General features: G+C 36.4%; 1 protein-coding gene across 1 annotated transcript in view; it reads right to left on the reverse strand.

Annotated features, from left to right (window-relative positions):
- Positions 1-12,369: 12,369 nt before the first annotated feature.
- The window catches only part of IL1RAPL2 (interleukin 1 receptor accessory protein like 2), a 1,111,506-nt gene continuing 1,108,901 nt past the window's right edge, over positions 12,370-14,974 (reverse strand). The window contains exon 11 of the mRNA XM_012451657.2: positions 12,370-14,723. Coding sequence (XP_012307080.1) covers positions 14,026-14,723 — 698 coding nt within the window. The 3' untranslated portion in view covers positions 12,370-14,025. The remainder of the gene's footprint in view (positions 14,724-14,974) is intronic.

The raw sequence follows: 14,974 nt of genomic DNA on the forward strand, positions 1-14,974 counted from the left end.
TCAGTCATTTATCTCTTCCCAAGATACAATGTCTCTGCTGTTTTGTTCCCAGCTTCTCCATTTGAGAAAGGTTCCTGATTACTTTTGCTGGCAAAAGTATTTCCTGTAGATGCTCTTAATGTAAAATACAGCATTCTGAGATCATGGGATCTACACTGAAGAATTTTTTTTTTCACTCGTATCTGCTGCCATGGCTCAATTGTTCTGAGGACTTGGACACTTTTTCTAACCTGATTTTCTCCAAAAAAGACAACTCCCTCATCCCTAGAGCCCTTGAAAGTCTCTAGAAGCTTTAGCAAGGCAGATGAGTCCGCCAACTTCAGCACTCTGCCAGTTTCCATCCTGTACATGTTTTTAACCCTCAGGGTAGAGTGAATGCCTAGAGATATTCTTTCATAACATTTGTTTGGCAAGAAAAATAGAAAAAAAAATGATAGCAGCCAAGGGTCACAGTTTCTACATTCTGCAAGAATATCTTTAAGCATATTCTGCTTTTATTTTTGCAGAGTAAAAACTCATAGCTTTATGACAACTCCTCACACTATCTTTTTTTTTTTTTGCTTTGTTACTGCAGCTGGGGCTATCACAGCCATAATTCTAGACTGCTCATATTTTTTCATTTTACAGTGTTAAACTATATCCCGTACCTTCCTTTTTCCTATGCATGCTCTAACTACATTCAGTTTTCAAATTCTTTAAATGAGATACTTTTAATTTGGGGACCACTTTTAATGGTACCCATAGATCGGCTTCTGAAGACATGCAAACCCCTTTAGATTGTGACCTGAGCAAAATTATGTACATTATTATATGAGTGCATTTATTTCTGAAGATTAAGATCTATAAGTTTTACCAGTTCTGAAAGTAGTCCAAAAGTGTGTTCAAAATTATTATGATATACAAACCTAAGCATATGTGCTTTAACGAAACTCTTCAGATAATAACATAAGGGTCTGTGACTCAAAAAGAATTTTCCTCTTAAGAGGAGATGTCTCTTTGTTTAGGGAGCAGGATCTTTGTTTAGGGAGTGAGATTCTCATCAAGTGAGATTAGAACTTTCTGGATTGTAAAATTTGGTTTTGGGGTTGAACCCTTACACCTTGAGATTGAGTCTCCTTATTCAAGCTGCTGGAACTTACAGCCCACTAGCTGAGCTGCTAGAAGTCATATAAAAATCACCAGTTGTAGCTCCTAAAGGAGAAACAGCAAAGGAACTGTTGCTGGACTTATAAATCTTTTTCAAATATTTGAGGTCCGGTTGTTATTTGTAGGTTGTTGGAGAAAATGTTCCAGCATATTAATATCTGTAAATTTATATGTGTAAACCTGTGTACGTTTCTTTATCAATCTGCATTTATTCAGCACTCTAAGATGATTTACACCCTCCCAGTCCCTGAAAACCCTGAGGACAGAGTGTTACACATACTCCCAATTATTTATGCATAAAAATATGAGGTTTGGCTATTGGACCCACTGACATAGCTAAACATTTTTGGCCTCCTCACAAGGTAAAGAGTGGAGATGTGGTGGTTTGTGGACTTACATTCCATAGTCTGCATTGGTCTGTGGGGGAAGTGAAGAGTGGGGATAAAAAGAGCTCCTTCAGCTTCTCAAGGTTGACTGAGAACTCAACTCTCAGAAACAGGGTTTCATCCTTTGAGGCATATATCAGAATTGGGATATTTTCAGGTTTTGTCAACTTGGAGCTCTCATTTCTGCCCTTAAGTAATCCCCTTTCCCAATACTGTTCACAATACATATGGTTGGTTTGGCTTAATGAGAGGAGGTTACATATGAAGTGCTTATGTTTCACAGTTGGTATTTTTATATCTACATTCACCATTCACCTATACTTTATAGACTTTCTGCTCTTCTACATTTCATTTCTTGTCTAGCATTACTAAAAGCAGGAGCCATGACTTATTCTTTGGAACCCTTGCATGTCTGATACAATGCTCAGTATATAATATGTACTCAATATCTACTGATTATTTTAATTTTCATGTTAACTCGTGATTTCTGGCTTTTAGTGACTTCATATAAAACTTCTAACTCCTAGAGGTGGAGTGGTTGGATTTGCATTTGAAGGTATAAATCCAAAGAAAAGAGTTCATTGTTCAGACGTGGCTTTGGAGACCCAAATTTGGCCATTGTGTTCTTAGTGGTGGTCAACTAAGTTTGGATCTAGTTAGAGTCGACATGGTTCTTGTTAGACTGGACAAGATTGGAAGCTTCCAGGGCATACTTTTATTCACATAAGCATGACATGTGATCCTTCTAATGGGTACATTTAGAGACAAAGAAAATAATGATGTTTCCAAATTTGTTCATATGGTGAGTTCAGTGTTGTTTAATTCAAGTCAGTTTGGGGCTGTGCAAGAAAGTTTTACATAAGGACAAATCAGATAAACTCTCCTTATGACAAGCTCTTCTTTTCTAGGAGTTTATTTGCCATACATTAGAATATAATCTCTATAGGGCATGTATTTGTATTTGTTTTGTTCACTTCAGTACCCCAATAACTAGAACAGTGTCTGGTAGAGAGGGTTCCCAGTAAAACTTTCCAAGTAGACACAATCAATAAGTAAGAGCTTACTGAGAAGCAACTATATGGTTAACAAAGTGGTAAGTTCTCTGAATATACAAAGAAAAATTTGAAAATGGAGAAGTCATTATTATTAATGAGTTTAGAATCCACCTGAGATGAAATGAACAGATAACGAAGCAACTGCATGCTAAAGTACCCAGACCAAGAATAGAAAAATTTAAGTTCCCTTTCTCATTTTGCTATTAATCAGCTGGGTTAGCTTGTAAAAATCATTTTTTTAGGAGCATTAGTATCTCCTCATTTGTAAAACTGAATTAGACAAACTTAGATATTGAACATATGATAATTCTATGTTTACAAATGCAGAGGAAGAAGAAACACAACGGGCTGTAATAGTCTAAGAACATGTCAGGTAAAAGATGAACCAGACCTTACATGTTTTAGAGAAGTGGGCAAAATAAGATTGCCTAAAAGGAGGAGTTCAGGGAGTAGGAGGTACAAAAAGCTAGAAAAGATATTTGGACTATATGGAGTCATATATAAAGTGTGTATGAATGCATATAGTGCTTAGAAAACTGCCCGGCACACAATAAACTTGATATATGTCTCAACTATTAAATGTGTGGGGGGATTTCGGTGGGGAGAAAGGAGAGGAAAGGAGGAGGAGGGGAGGGGAGGAGGGGAAGAAAGGAGAAAGTGGGAGAGGAAGAGGGAGAGATAGAAATAAAAGTCAAGTAGAAAGATGGATCTGACAGTAGTGATCAGGGTGAATTAGAAGGCAAACCAGCTAGATAGATATTTCAGCAATCTGAGCAGTCAGAGGCTACGATAATATATATGAGTTGGAAATATTCTTAAATATCAACTATTTCAGCCTCACACTTAAACTCAAAATCCTTTCTGCATTCTTCCAGTCAGTCTCTGATGGTTTGCAGTGACAAAGTGTACTGTTTTGCAAGGCAGCATATTTGATTTATGGGTAGTTTGTGAACTTAGATAGAACTTTCTGATCCTAAGCCTAAATTTGCCTTCTTGTGAGTTCCACTATCTTAGTTTCCCGCTTGGGGGCCACACTGATTATGTCTAATTTTGCTTTAACTTCACATTTTGGTTAAATTTTCTCTTTTTCAGGAAAAATAGTTTCAATTCATTCAATCATTTCTTCCATGGCATGATTTCCAAAACTTCACCATCTGGATCATCTTTTTCTGAAATCTCTCTAGACTGGTAAAGTTCCTATTAGAATGTGGGTGCCTAGAAATGAACACAGACTAACAGATGTGGTCTGACTAGTGCCAAGTTCCTCTCTTGAACTGGGCATTGTACTTGCATTTCTCTGTTCTAATACTACATTTGCTTTCTAAGCAGCTACATCACACTGTTGACTCATTTCAGCTTGTAATTGCCTTTGAACCACAACTATGCAATGGCTTGTTAACCTGGTAAACTTCTTTATTATTTTGGCCTTTCAGATCTGTTAGTTCTTTGTGAGTGGAAAATTCAGGGAGCTTTGCAGGTTGAAAAACTACTTCTTTCTCTAAAATATCTAGAGTTGTTATTATTTTGGGGGAGAGGTGCGTGCTGAGGTACAGTCACAACTCACTAATAATTCTGAGAAGTTGGAGGGTCTATTTACTGAATTAGTGAAAACTCTGAATCACATTCTAATTTGAAAGAGAATGTTCTTTAATATAAAAGTGTTAATTAGAATAACTACTGTGATGATGTTTTCAAGGAAAGAATATGCTTGACCAGCTATAATGAATAGGCATGATAAGAAGCACCCTTCCTTGTGTACATTTCATGGTTAAAATCCCTTAAAACTGTCCCTGTAATGCTCAATGTTGGGTGTTAATTTGTTGAGCCAATTGTTTTTTCCTCTATACAGCAGAGAAGAAAATACAAGTAATAGCTAACACTTTCACAGCATCTACTCTTCTGTAGATGTATAAGGCTCTCTTCTGAGCATTTTATGTTCTTAATCTTCTTAATAATCCTATGAAGTTGATGCTACTGTTATCATCATCTTCGTTATCCCTATTTTACCACTGAGAAAATGGAGACACTGAGAGCTTTAAGTAATTTTCCCGAAGTGAAATAGATAGTAAATAGAAGTGTGGAATTTGAATTCAGGAGGTCTGGCTGTAGAGTTGGTACTGATGGTACCTCGCAGATCCAAACACTCATCTTAGTCAGAATAGTAAAATTCAAAAATGTCTCCAACTTGCTTTAGCTAGGAGATCAAACTTAAGGGTGAGTTAAGCTCCCATACTACAGACTAATATATCTTCTCTTCTGCTAATGGTGATGATTATGGGGGAAGAGGTTTCACAATTGATTCTGCCGCCTTTGCATATGTAATGTATTTGGTTAAGCGTTTAGGACTTCGCAGATAGATCTATGTGACATGAAGATATTTGAAAGGATTTAACATTTTATAAATTGGCAAGACATTGTCTGCCCTCCTCCAGAAAAGTTAGACGGATGTATGAACACTTTAAGAATTTAGTCTGGTTAGGCCCAGTGGCTCACACCTGAATTTCCAACACTTTACGGGGCGAAAGCAGGCAGATTACTTGAGCTCAGGAGTTCAATACCAGCCTGGGAAACGTGGTGAAACCTTGTCTCTACAAAAAAATACAGGCTGATACAAAAAAAGTTAGCCTGGCATCATGATGGCACGTGCCTGTAGCCCCAGCTACTAAGGAGGCTGTGGTGGGAGGATCACTTGAGCCCAGGAGGTTGAGGCTGCAGTGAGCCATAATCTTGCCATTGTGCTCTAGTTTTGGTGCCAAAGGGAGACCCTGTGAGCCGTAATCTTGCCATTGCACTCTAGCTTTGGTGACAGAGGGAGACCGTGTCAAAAAATAAAAATAAAAAAAAAGAATCCAGTCTATGATTAAGATAGTGAAAAGAGTATGGTCAATCAGGAATCCTGGATTCTAGTTTTGGCTCTATCACTAAGTAATTTTTTGGCTTTGCATAAGTGACTTAATATTTCTGAGTCTCACTTTCCCCATCTTTAAGAGGACTAGATGATCTCTCAGAGCTCTTACAAATCTAACATTCCATGTTTTAAGACAGTAAAGGAAACCAGTGGTGAAGAAGGAGAGAAAAAGTTTAAAGATCTTCCATGAATGAAGAAATAAAGTCAAGCCTTGGCTTTACCAGTTTTGATTATCTTTGGATTGTGGCTGAAACTGAAAAGTAAAGAGGGAGATCAATGACCCTCATCCTCTACTATGTGACTCAGAACTGGGTTTGTGCACATTAGAGAACAGGAAAAGAAAGAGAAAAAGAGAAATTTTTCAAACCAAGAAAGCTAATTTCATGTGAATTGGCATCAGTGCAAAATAAATTAGATGAGTAGTTTACAGTATATCTCTCATAATAATCTGGCTTGTCTTGAAACATTGAGCTTTTTAAACAAATTTTACTGCCTGGTCTATGGCTTTGTGGTTCCATCGTGTTTAAGAAAAAATGCTGACTACTTGTTTTCTGTTTCCACTGGCAGCATTACTGTTTTTAAACTGAAATGATAAATGGTTGGTTATGGTGCAATGACTGAACTTTGACTTCTATAGCAATATTCTATATTTCTCTTTTTCTGGGGGGGCTTCCATTTTTTTAAATTGTATTTTAAGTTTTGGGGTAATGAACACACTTTTATTTCCAGGTAGATTTCCACTGTGTTTAAAAAAATGCTCATCATTTCATAATTGTAATCAGCAAACAATTATATGAATTTCGGTCTTAATAGTTAAAAAAAGATGATACATCCTATTTTAGGCTTCTGTTTATGTCATGGGAGTGCTTTTGAGAAGACCAGAGAACTCTGAGGAGAAAATTATTCTTTGTTTTTTCTATTTGGGGAAACCCAGGTGTGCTGAACATCTTTCTAATTTATTTTTATCCATGCCTTTTGAAGCATTTGAGAACAGTTGATTTGTATTTTCTCCACACACTACTGCCAAAGACAGTGATAGAGACTTGGAAAGACTCACTTTGATCTGAAGGTAGTTTTGCTTGCCATGTGCTTGTGCAATTGAGTACTAGCTGATAATCAAAGCCAACTCCTCAAACCTGAGCTTAGTCCTTTGATGACTTATTTGAGACTTTGGGGCAAACCCTAAACCTTTATATTTTTTATCTGTCTAATGAACTGATTCAAGTCCCAAAGAATATTATACTCAATTATTTTTAACCATTGTGGAAGATGGGGCAATCACAAACGGTTGCTATTTGTGTTAGGTAACGTTGAGTATATTAACAAAATTATTCATAGATGAAGCTTACTTAGGATGCCTATGACTCCTCTTCTTGTTGTCTACCTAACCTCCGCTCCTAACCTCAGAATATTCCTAACATTCCCCATGTGCCAAGTGTGTTTATGAATTTTTGAAACCCTCCTAGTTTCTGTCTCTATCTCCTTCTACCTTTATGAAGATGTAACCATGAGTTGCTTCATAATTATAGGCTTCTGTACTCCATGGCACCATCTGGTATTTGATTAAGTCACTTTGTCTCTGGGCCTCAGGTTTCCTAAAGTAAAATGAAGGGATTGAAATAGATGGTCTTGAAGTTTCCATCCATTTCTAAAATTGCATGAGTTAATATCCACATTAATGTGTTATCAAGAAAATGTGTTTCCCTTCCTGATAGAGTAGTATGGGGGAATCATAAAGGCTAGATTGTGGCAACTCTATGGGGACATCATGATTTATCCTCGTTAATATGATTTTAGTACACTAATGACAGGCATTTTGGGAACTGCCTTCCTCATCAATTTTGATTTCCTTCAAAATGTGCTCCATAAAAGGTTACCTATTTTGTGTATTCCTATAGTTAACTCTCTCTGTTGGTTTGCAGGTAGCATGTATTTCATAAACAGAGAAGAGATTTAAATGTATTATTTCAGATTTAACTCCTTACACATTTAATTGAAGTCAGATCCTTTTAGGAAATATCTATTTCTGAGAAGTTTCTTTAGCAAACTTTCTTTTACTGTTAGTATCATCCCAGCCATGCTTTTCCAGATAATTCATTGTGATCAACTCTTCCAAGATACTGTCTCACTCCAAAAGCAGTCGCCTCCCACAAGTGCTACTCAAAGATTAGATGTTTCTTTAAGTTAAAAAAAATAAAAAGAAAAAAATAAAACCTCCACCTGAAATGCTGCTTATCTAGTGATATTATCAAAAAGCTTCCTAATCAACTTGTAGGCATTTTAAACCTCTATAACAAGAAACCAACTTGATTTTACCCAGGTTAAGGAAAAAGACAAACTATGGTGATTTTTTTTTTCTTTTGGCTTCTCTTTCCTTTAAAACAAAGAACAAAATGACAAATCCAAATTTGAGACATCTGGATGTTTCCCATCATGTGGCTTAAACATCTGCATTTTTTCACTTCTCATCCAGATGTTTTGGTCTTATGTAAACCTAGCTAAAGTGAAGCAGAGTATCAAGCAATCATCTGGGGACTTTGATTAACATGGACAACAAATCTGAATAATCCATGTTCTGAGAGTCCTGGTTTTTGTCTAGCTCAGAACACATTACTAATGAGGTCAAAGTTACTGTAGATTTGGTTCTTGAATGGGGGCAGTGAGCTGTGATCTATTCCATGGTCACAAAATGCACCTCTAACCTCAGCCAACTGTCTTAGAAAATGAGTATCCTTGGTCATACAGGCAGTCAGGCAAGAAACATAATAACCGACCTCTACCACTTTGAAAGTAAAATAAAATGTATTTCCTGTGGACAGTAGGTCAGCAGTGCCATTTTTGTGTAAAATAATAATTTTAACAATAATTCTTATATAGCTTTTACTCTGTGCCAACACTGTTCTAAGCACTTTACATACATTAACCCATAATGTTCACAATCCTACGTGTATTATTGTTATCCCCATTTTACAAATGAAAAAATGGAGTCACAGAAAGGCTATTTGCCCCACATAAAAGTAGATGACATTTTTATGTTTTCTAGGTATTTTGGCACTCTATCAAGAAAGTTAAGGACTCTCAAGGTATTGGATGTTTAGAAAATATATCGGAGGAGGACAGAAACTCAGATATCTTGCATCCGGAATTCACTGGTGGAACTGCTACAGTGTCCAGTAAAGTAGTTTAATATAATCCCTATTCTTTGACCCAATATGATAATGATAGGCATAAAAGTACTTTTTGGAAAAAAAAAAAGAAAGGCAATGTTTTTATTGGCAATGTCAGCATATAAAATATGTATTTAGGAAAAATGACTATGTGGTTAGGGGCAATGAACTATGTTAGGTGGCCTCACAGAACTAAATTGCCTGAATGCTCTGAAGAAGAGTGATTTGTGTGACTGGCAGAATGCTTAGGAAACTTTGATCTCCAACCACAAATTGACTTAAAATCCTAAAATGCTAAACCTAGGCAGGATGTAGATAGATAATCTAATACACTTTTTAAATTTCTGTTTAAAAAGTTGCAAACAATAAAAAAGTTGCTTGCTGAAAGAAGCAAATGGAAAAAAAAAAAAACCTCTCATATTTTTTAAGAACTGTAGGAATTTAAACTTCACAGTGCTCCCAAATCCACTTGTCCATTCAATCCATAAATGAGATGTGAGCACCTACTCTGCGACCAGGAGTTACGGGTGCTTGGACTATAGTAAGGATTAAGATGAGACCACCGATCTTCAGCAACTGTTCATATATTCTGGCATTTTCTGTTTCAGAAAGTAAAGGCTCTCTTTCCTACAACTTTCCTTCCTAAATTGTGTTTTATCTTCTGGTGTTATGGAAAACAATTGCTCAGCATCTTAGTAACAGAGACTATGTTCATCAAATCCCTAATCCTGTCTATTTCTCTACCTCCTCAAATCTGCCTTTTTCTGAGAGTATCCAGGTCACCACCCTAGCTCCATCATTTATCACCTCACACCTGGACTATGACAACCGCATCTTAGCTGTTGTCCTTGCCTCCATTCTCTACCCTCATCTACTTTTTCCTGCATCTGCTGTCAGATGAATGCTTCAGCACTTTCCCCAGCCTTAATACTTATTCTCTCTCTCTTTCTCTCTCTCTTTCCCTCTCTATCTCTCTCTCTCTCTCTCTCGTCACCCAGGCTGGAGTGCAGTGGCATGAGCTCAGCTCCCTGTAACCTCCACCTCCCAAGCTAAAGTAATCCTCCTACTTCTGCCACCTGGGTGGCTAAGACTACAGGCATGCACCACCACTTGCAGCTAATTTTTTTTTTGGGGGGGTGGAGACAGCATTTTGCCATGTTGTCCAGACTGTTCTTGAACTCCTGGACTCAAGTGATCTGCCCACCTCGGCCTCCCAAAGTGTTGGGATTTCAGGTATAAGCCACTGCATCTGGCTCTTATTTCTTAGTACGTTCTCACACAGAGTCTGCTCTTGCCAACCAAACGTGCTTGTTATTAGCTAAATGAGACAGACTTATTATTTGTTGAATCTTCTCATGTGCTATTCTCTGCACTTGAGAAATTCCCATTCTTCACCACTGTTGGGTCTATTTCAAACTTCTATCTCGCCCCAGTCAGCACGGAATTTCCCCACCTCACTTATCTGTTCTGCATGTACAATATTAATTTTCCTGTACTGAAATGTGTTTTATAAATCCCCCCATTTGTTCATGTATATTATGTGTAAACTACTTGAGCACAGGGACTTCAATTTTATTAAAGGATTTCTATTATATCTTATGCAGTGGTCAGTACACAGTAGGCACTCAATAAATGCTCATGATTTACTTTAGTACCATCTAGAGAAAATGTTGTAGAGCAAACAGCAGTGAGCATTCGGGAAGACAAGTTAGATGAGTGTAGGTGACTTTACAAGTTCTGATCTCACAGTAATTAAATGGACTGCTGAATAACCTTACACTTCCTGTGGCCTATTTTAGTTCTAAACAAAGACAAGTTTAATGTAAGAGTTTGAAGTGAATGATTATTGTTTGTCAAACTACTCCATACGTTCATCAGAAAGCCTTAATGCTCAACACTGTGCTCTCCTATCAGACATCGTAGAACAAAAATGCCTGGGTAATAGAGAAATTGGAGCCAGAGAATTTTCAACATCAAAATCTGTCCTAGAACAGAGCAACAACAATTGCAAGTGTTCAAACGTAACTGGTCACTATGGAACTATTTTCTGCCTTGAGTCTGGTTTTATCAGTTCACTACCTCAAGTTAGAAAATGAATATCAGGAGTGTAAAGATTTATATTTGCAATTTTCAGGATATTTCCCTTGGCCATCACTCAATTAGAAAACACTTGGTAAAAACCAACCAATTTATTTAAAAACAAAATGTCAAATGGCAGTAAATGCTTTATGGCAGTGTTTCATACTCTTGTAAGCCCTTCAAATACTAGGTGTGTCAAAGATTCTCCTTCTCTTTCCTGCTAGAATTTTTTTCTTTCTCACACTTACCATTCTCCAACCTGTAATGGAAGTTATCCCCAGGATACTACTCATTTACATGTCCTCTTGGACACTCCTATACACTTCTCTTTCATAACTGAACTCTGTTTTGCCTTCTGATTGCACTATTCCCTCCAAAGCCCCACAATATTAACCATCAATCCTCAGACAAAATAGCTCCTCATATGATGCTATTTTTAGTTCAAGCCTTACCAGAAACTTGCAACACTCTTTGTACTCATATTTTTGAATGAGTGATTGAAAGCGGACCAGACTTGGACCTAATTCAATTAAAGCTTAGAGTCAGTGAGGACAGACATCTTCTTTTCAGGAACCATCCAGCCATTGTTCAGAGTTTTCATAGTTTTATTGGGGCCCACAGATTATCAATTCCATCATATTTCATATTTTGCCTATTTAAACCCATGTACACATTGTCCATATCCTTGAGCATTGTTTGTTCTCATTAATTTTAATTTCCTATTTATCCATAGTTTTGTGCATTTCTTATTTGTCTCATCATTTCTTATATTTTTCCAAATGTTTCACCTTAGAATAACCTGTTTTTAAAAGTATACATTCTTGCATACAATAACATAACAATAAGCTTGTTATCAATATATGATAATCAGTTGTACCAGTGTTTTCCTAGATTTCCAAAATAAATTTCAGTGAAAAATTGAGAAGAATTTTTTTTCCCTCTGTGAATGCAACTGGGAAAATACTTCGTGTTCTAGACTAAATACTTATTATACCCTTATGGGCTATATCTTTTAAAAATCTCAGATGAAAATTAAATTTTGAATTGCCATCTAGAAATAAATTTTTATAGATAGTGTACACATTGGTTCCTGAAAATTGTAGAAAAGGTTTCTTGTTAAGTTCCCCAGCACAAGTGTGAATGCTCTGTTTTTGAGTACCTACTAGTAGTGAAAGGACACATTGTGGCCAGCCATCTCAAATTGCTACCCACGTTTAATCATTGTAAATAGAGGAAGCAGAGAGACTCATGTTATGTTTTCAGAACTGACATGCTCAATACAGAACTATTAGTTTAAAAATGCCACCAAACATTCTATTTGAATTAATCTACATTTCTGTGAAAAATAATATAATAAAAAATACAATTGGTCACTTAAACTTATAGTACATGAGTATATGAGTTCATGCAGATTTTTAACTTAGTAATTACACATAGCATTAAAGAACAACCAGAGTAAATACAACTTTATAACACTTGGAAACAGTTCAGAATTGATAAATTTTCATTTTGAGATACTTACAGATTTTACATAACAAAATTATCTTTCTCAGTGGAAAAAGTACATCTATAGAACACCGACATGTGTTGGACAGGACTTTTCAAAAGAGCAACTAATTGTCCCAGTGTGAAATGAACATGTATGACTGCTAAGCTTTCACCTACTGTTGGTGCAGAATGTATTTTCTAAATGGCTGGATACAGAAAAGCAACAGAGAAGTAATTCAAGCAAAACTCATGGATCACAGAAAATCAATAATGAAAAAGGTTGAAAGAAACAAAGCATATTATCTGATGTTCTCTTATACATTCAGGATTCACAATTACAAGGGGCGGGCAAATTATTAATTTTTACACACTGTGTACATTTGTCCTTGTCTTATATTAGTCCAAGAACATGATTTAAGAACTATTGCAAAATGCCAAAATTGACCTTAACAAATAACCCTGACAGGCATCTAGATGGAGAGCACATCTAATTTGATTAATTGGAAAGAACATAAAGTAGTAATACATAAAAAATGCTAGAATAGGAGCACATTCCTTACAGCAAATAGGCAATACGTAGATTATTTACAGGGATTTTCTGGCATGGCACAGTCACAGTCACTGTGTGAGGATGGAGAAGTTTAGCCTATCAAATATACTCTTCGACGCACTGGAGTAGAGATGGTTGTGCAGGAGCCTTGCACACATGGTCAAACAGATACTATATATACAGAATGGTCTGTCTGTTTTATAACTACATTGCCGGTGAGAATCTGTGCAATTGCTGCTCTACCACTAGCAAACACGAACCATTTAGCAATTCATCTGTGAATATTGTCGCAGTACTTCTTTTCAATTGCTGACACTTGCAGTCAATATGTATTTAAATTCAAACGTCAAAGATGTTGAAAAAAAGCAGGAAGATGTCCGCATCTTGATATAGTACTTATAGCAAGTCAAGAGGTCATTTGGAAAAAATCCAAATGTGAATTTGTTAGCAAACAATAAAATGTGCACTTCAGAATGTGTTTTCAAAGAGGTAAAATTTTGGAATTAGTTAGAAAGCCATGAGGGCTGTTCAAAATCATCCTAAAAGAACTTACAGCCTGTCTATTCATTTGTGTAAGAAATCCACATTGTTTGCCTATCTACCAGTTTGCCTACAGAAGATGTGATTCCCTAATAAAACTAAAAGCTGTTATTAAGAGCTGTTGATTTAGTCTACAGAAAGTGTCCATTATGTTGAAGAAGCTCTGAGCATTTCAATCACATTTTTTTCTCAACTGATCTTCCTCTACAAACAATCTTCCAACTAGAGTGCTTCAACATTTCTTTCTTGATAATTCCTGAGTTTTCAGAACTCTATAGAAGTTATTTTTCCCTTTAAACTTGGTTCAGAATTTTCCAATTCAGTTAAAGTCTTTGAATTTACTTTATTTCAAATACCATGTGAATACTGAAATATTTTTAAATATGGGCAAGACAACTCACCTACTAAGCATGCAGTCCATGTGCTATCATAAAACCTACTCTAAAACAACAGGATTTTAAAATTTTTATTTTCAGGAAGAAATCAAAACTGTACATTGGAATAAGGTGCCATACTACAAAAGCAGGTCCTTCTTTCCCCCCACTATTCTGGAAATGTAAACAAAAATATTTAAGTATAAAAGCCATTTTTGTACCTTCTTCTTCAAACACTTTTTCAACACCTCAATGTTATTAGTTGTACTTTATACTTGGTGTAGCAAATTCTGTATGCTCATCTAGCTGTTTAGAGGAATTCAAATTTTTCACTACCAAATATCACTGGTGAAGCTAAGCTCTTTGGAGGATAAAGGCAGCAAAGAACTGTTCCTATGAAATTCCTGGGTATCTTTCTGGGTGTTATTAAGGGGTAACTGTCCATTGAGTAGCGTCAGAGGCAGGTTACAATAAGTATGGTGATTGCCTAAGGAAGGTACTGGCAAAGTTGTGGTTGTAATCTCATGTTTATAACCTCTGCAACAGTGCCTCATTTGCATTGAATCTGAGTGATGGAAATCAGGGAGATCAGCTGGAGATGACACCAGAGTGGCCGAAGTACTGGTCATGGCAATAGAGGGTATAGGCTGGAGTTCTCCAAAAAGTCCTTGTTCTGCAGAGTCCAGAACATGGCACCGAGATAGCATTTCTTTTTTCTTGATGGGCATTTCATATACTAAGTGCTTCCAAAACTTGGAATTTAATTTGTTGCTTTTGGGTCCTTTCCACTTGATCAAGGACAGAAGTTTGATGCTGCGCTTTAGTGACTCCACTTCCTGGCAATTCACTTTCCCTTTTAATTCTGTACATTCAATCAAAATCACTTTGATTTCTCCACTGACTAACATGTTATGGAGTCTGCTTTCCAGTTCAAAAATACTCCATCCCCGTCTGAGAATATAGTCTGGAGTTAGCACGATAATAAGTCTTCTGCTTTGTTCAACATATCTTGTGAGATCTTCAATGTATGCTACAAATCACAGAAAGAGAAAAAGAGTAAAACAAAGACATTGCCAGTCTTTAAAGTATCAGGCTTGCACACTAGTATAGCAAAGATCCAGTCTCTCACTAAAGTCCATCACATTTTCTTTTCTTGTATTGCACATTCCCTTCCTTAAAACTGAAAAAGAAAAAACACACACACACACAACTATTTATAATCATTATTTTCTTTCCCCTCATCATTACTTACAGTGTTTTGTTGGCTAACAAACTCTGACT

This window comes from Aotus nancymaae, unplaced genomic scaffold, assembly GCF_030222135.1.
Source record: "Aotus nancymaae isolate 86718 unplaced genomic scaffold, 86718_ANA_hifiasm-v0.15.2.pri h1tg000004l, whole genome shotgun sequence".
In the NCBI taxonomy this organism is placed as follows: Eukaryota; Metazoa; Chordata; class Mammalia; order Primates; family Aotidae; genus Aotus; species Aotus nancymaae.